At 29.8% G+C, this 5098-nt stretch overlaps 1 protein-coding gene across 1 annotated transcript; it reads right to left on the bottom strand.

Moving 5' to 3' along the window:
- Positions 1-537: 537 nt before the first annotated feature.
- On the bottom strand, positions 538-4789 carry LOC105347845 (ribonuclease Oy-like). Its single transcript, XM_011457081.4, has 9 exons — positions 4633-4789; positions 4442-4526; positions 4027-4082; positions 3844-3919; positions 3680-3747; positions 2053-2166; positions 1505-1547; positions 1283-1354; positions 538-1056 (listed from the first exon to the last, which is right to left on the bottom strand). Exons 1-9 carry the CDS (start codon positions 4671-4673, stop codon positions 901-903), a joined length of 711 nt encoding a protein of 236 aa, XP_011455383.3. The 5' UTR covers positions 4674-4789; the 3' UTR covers positions 538-900.
- Positions 4790-5098: the final 309 nt, after the last annotated feature.

Genomic DNA, 5098 nt, shown 5'->3' with positions numbered 1-5098 from the left:
TAAGATGATAACAAATAGCTAAATCATATAAAAAAAAAAAATTAAATAATGTATATAATAATTTAAAAGTTCTCTCTATGCTTAGTTTAAATACATTCCGACGACAACGACCCCAAATCACATCTGGAATCTTCAATCGTCGTTAAGAGGTATCAAAGTCAACTCGCTACGCAATTTTGAAATGTGGTCAGAAACACACCTAGAAATCTTTCTGTCTGTTTGCTCCTTGTTTTAAATTTGCTCAAAGAATAACTATCAAAATTAAACTGGAAGGTATTATGATAAAATTCATATATATATATATATATATATATATATATATATATATATATATATATATATATATATATATATATATATATATAAAAGCGTTTTACGACTGTGATGATTGTTTATATATAATATATGTTTAAAAACAGTTCGTAACTGTATTCTACATTGAAGCGGTTTATAGGTACAAATTGCGTTAATTTAACATTGTGTGCATTCGAAGCTGCGGCCGCCAAAAACACCAAACCTACATAAAATTTCCAAAACAATAATGATAATGAGTTTTAATCATGTACAATTGAAACGCATGTAATTTTTGTTAAAAAAATAAATGTTTGAAACACGGTTTAAAACCTATACACACAGGTAAATTAAAAACCCTACAAAGCCAATCTTTAAATACAGGGTACTATTGAATATAAATGTACCGCAAGATTTTTTCATATACGTAAGTTCTGTCAGTGTCAAACAGTGTTATTTAAATTTTTGGTTTCATTTCATTTCTATTTTCAATCAATTCATCTATCTAAATGTTCTCAGAGTTCTATAAAAAATGACTACAGTGTTGCTTTATTATCAGCCAGTAGCGTGTTGGAATATTTCATGAAGAATACATCATTATTCCCATTACTATTTCATTGGATAAAACACTTCTGCTCGGCACCGATCGTGTGGCGGGAGCGGTGTGTTGAAATACGCTCTCTCTGCTATCCTTTTCTCTGGACAATCAAATAGTTGGAAAGTCCTATCCATGCATATTACCATCGCCGATATCCAGTGAACTTTCTTGAAAAAAAAAATAAAAGAAAGAAATAAAATACAGTGTCAAGGCTTTGCTACTTGTATTTTTTTAACTAATAACCCAGAGATAAAACTAAACTCAGTATAAAACTTTTTTTTAACATAATCAAAGAAAAATTAAAAATTGATAAAGAAATTCTATTTAGATTATGTTTGCAATTCGTTTTGATATCACTGAATTAATCTTATGAAGTATTTATTTGTGTAGTACCTTGACATTACCGCATAATATGATTGGTTTGCTTCCCAATTTTTGTTTTAAAGCACTTTTGATGTCTTGCAGCTAGAACAAACAATATTTTAAAAGTACTAGATAAATCCAAAATTTTAATAATCATAATTATATTGTCACAGTGCATAATTCTTGATTAAACAATGTTTCTCAATATTATTTCAAAATGTATCAAAAACAATTTTAAAAATTCTTACTTACCTGGTACTTTTCCCCAGGCTTGATACCGGCAGAAGATAAAATTCTGGAGGTAAAGGAAAGATTAAATGAAAATGGTGATATCAAAATAAATAGTTATTTTGACGGTTAGGAGGTTAAGTTTTTAATAAATTACACATTAGGTTTCACCTTAATTTTGAAAAAAATTGTTTATCAATTACATGTAACTTTAATATTTGAATCTTTTTCAATGTCTTATATCCAACATCTATATACAAACACCACTTACTTTTATGATTTAATAATTAAACAATACAAACATATCTTAATTAAGCCTTTACGTAATGCGGTAATCTTTGCAAACGAGGTATGAAAACTGTACTTCACTTGAAATCAACTTTAAGTATAGTGACAATTATGTGAAAAACTTGCCAAGACACAGTATGTTGTCTTTGTTTCATGTGTTCTTCTACCCAAATTATTAAATTTCCGACGAAGACTAAGATTTTCGCTTGTCAATATCAACTTCACCTAAGATGTGGTTATTGTTATAATTGTATATTTCTACGGCATTATTATATAAAGCTTACTCGTCAATGTTGTATTTCATACGCAGAGAAAGAGTTTTGTTGAAATAGAGATGCTCGCTCCCTGTTTCTCTCACTTCTGTTGCACATCTGCCATGCTTTTCCCATTCATGTTTCCTGAATAAACAAATATAAATAACACTGTGTCGGATAATTATACTAGTTCCAAAGTGGCATTTTTGCACCTGTCTACACTGAATATATCGATAAATTCAAATATGCCATATGATAGACCATTGCTTAAAGAATTTACAACCACCTTTGTTTTCATTACTGTGGAATCATTAAAATGAGTGGGGGCCAAATTTCGTGGATTCCTTCAATTTTACAGGTTGATGGGATCGTGATTTCGTGTATTCTATACTTACAAAAGGAAATATGACTTTACTGTCCTAATTTATTTTTTTCGTGGAGTATGTTAATTTAAGGATGAGAGGCACCCACGAATTCCGCAAAAATTGAGCCACCACGAAATCTAATGATTGCACAGTTTATCCCACCTGTCAAAAATAACTCATACCCCGGAATAGGAAAAACAATTTGAAATTTTCTATCGGAATACAACTTCCTATAGAAATTTTATTTCCGATAGGATTTGATAAAATCCGACAGAAAAACCTCTCTGATGCAAATTCCTACAGGAAATATCATTCGTCTGCAGGAAATATAACTCCTATAGGATTTTTAGAAGAAAATCCTATAGAATTGTCAATATTTTCTTAGGAGAATCATTTGTCCTATAGAAATTATCATTTTCCTATGGTATTTTAATTTTTAAAGGTAATTACCTCACATGTCAGGTGAAACATATTGGCGGTAGTCGGAGATAAAAGGGAAATAATGCATATTTAAGAATTCATGTCAGCTTTAAGTAAGATTTTCTAAAGAAAAATAAAACTCCGAATTTAATCAACGGAGCTATATACATGTATCTATACGTTATCAAAAACAACTGAGAGCCGATTCAAACGGTACCGGTCTCTTTATTATCTTCTTGTATCTTAGAGTAAACATTTCTGAAGTAAAAATATCCTTTTGTTTCCAATCATCGAAGCTATACAAAACAAAGATGGAGTAGTTTATACTAAATTTTAATGATATATAAATTGTTTTAATCAGCTGTTGCTTAGCTTAATGTATTGTTTGTTGATAATTATAGATTTGGTCCGTTGTCTGTTTTTAGAAAACCCGTTACATGATCATTATATGGTAATATCTGATACAATATAGTTCTTTATATTGTACTAGTATTCCTAAATTAGACATTTCACCGCTGATAGTGTAACTTTACTTGCCTCTCAAATTCTTGTTAAATTTATTTTCTACAAAAAAATGCAAAGTGTCTGATATGAAAAATTTTGAACAGGCAATGAAGAAAATTTAAGTTTATAGTGTGGGTGTTAGGAATATTTTCAAACACTCAAGCTTGATTTTAACTATTTCTTATCTAATATAAATTTTAATCTGAAAAATGGTCAAGAAAATTGTTAATTAATCAAGTGATAAATGATCTATAAATTTGTTTAGAATTTTCCCATCAGACGACGCTTTATAAGGAACGTTTACGTCAGCATTTATCTCAAACATTTAGCTCATGTCAATGTCAAACCACAATGTAATTAATATCTACCAGAATGAACATTTTGGAGTTCTTGGAAATTGATTCGGCCAGTATTTGTTCAAAGGTTCCAATAAATTCTGGAAAAAATAAAACGCACAAAAGACACATTAGACAGTTGCAAAATCAAACACCACCACAAAATACTCGATATATAGTCTAAGAGTGTTTCAGACCTGGATCTCGTTTTCATTAAAGGGTTTGGATATCGGGCAATTTTCAGGGTCGTGATCTCTATTTCTGGCACTTGGCCTACAAGTTTAGATAAAATGAAAAATATTTTTTTGTATTTATTATGCAGTCTTTTGTCAAAAATGAGTTTTAATTTAGTATTTTCAACACTTAAATTATGTACATACCAAAGACCGTGAATTGTCCACAGTTTTGACGAGATTACACATTTTTGAGGCGGTTTCTGTTAAAAAAAATTTAACTTTTAAAAAATCCTTTTATGTAGCTCTATTAACAAAGACGAGAGAGAGAGAGAGAGAGAGAGAGAGAGAGAAAGAGAGAGAGAGTTACAAAATACTAGTAGTCAGTTAATATCCAATTACTATATGCTGAAAAACTGATACTACGTAATTTAGCAAATTATAATTATACATGTATAATCATTAGATATGAAAAACAACTCGAACAAATAAAATTGTTACTGACAATCAAAATTAAATTTTAAAAAACTCCCATTGATTACTTGATCATAAACTACAAAAAATAGATGTAATTGTAGGATACAAGAAACAAATATAAACCGTTAGAAAAATATATACTTACATTCAGTTCACTGAATTTACATAGTGTTACTGGCCATGTTAAGCTCAAGGCGAACATATCCCATTCTGATGATTTCGCAACAACTCTTAAAAAATAATCTGAGTAAAATAATAGTATTCAACAAGAAAGAATTGAATATACAAAATATATCTCAAAATACACATTTAAACAAGTACTAGATTAAAACATACATCGAAACAGTCGTCAAAACAAAATACAAAACAGGTCTCATCTTGTCATGCTCTTAAAATCACAAACATCAAATATCGTAAAACTTTTAAAACATTTAAAATCTTCCGCAATTTAAGGAATTAGATATAACATTTTCTGTTATTGCCGGAAAACACACATTTAAGGAAATAATTCCTTAAATCAATGGTTCGTGACCCCCTGTTTCTTTCTGTACTGTCATCACGGAACGATTGAATGCGGAAAATCGTTAGCTAATTTAATTTAATAATCAGGTTTATTGCGCATTTAAAGCACGTTGCTGGCAAAAGCTCCTATCTCTATAAATCGTCCTACGAAAGCTAGAAAACTAAACATATCACATATATAGTGCACCTGTTGTTGAATTCATTATCTGCAATTCATCCGCTTGAGATACTAATAATATAGGAATGCCCTTGCACGTGCGGTAAGGAAGTACTTGATATG

Source organism: Magallana gigas, chromosome 6 (assembly GCF_963853765.1).
Source record: "Magallana gigas chromosome 6, xbMagGiga1.1, whole genome shotgun sequence".
Taxonomy (NCBI): domain Eukaryota; kingdom Metazoa; phylum Mollusca; class Bivalvia; order Ostreida; family Ostreidae; genus Magallana; species Magallana gigas.
Note: the sequence above shows the minus strand (reverse complement) of the source record. Positions and strands in the feature narration are given on the sequence as shown.

Coding starts and splice junctions, on each gene's coding strand:
- LOC105347845 (XM_011457081.4), bottom strand. CDS start 4,673: ATGAGACCTGTTTTGTATTTTGTTTTGACGACTGTTTCGAT. Junction 1,548..2,052: donor ATGAAATACAACATTGACGA/GTAAGCTTTATA, acceptor CTTTACCTCCAG/AATTTTATCTTCTGCCGGTA. Junction 1,355..1,504: donor AGCCTGGGGAAAAGTACCAG/GTAAGTAAGAAT, acceptor TGTTTGTTCTAG/CTGCAAGACATCAAAAGTGC.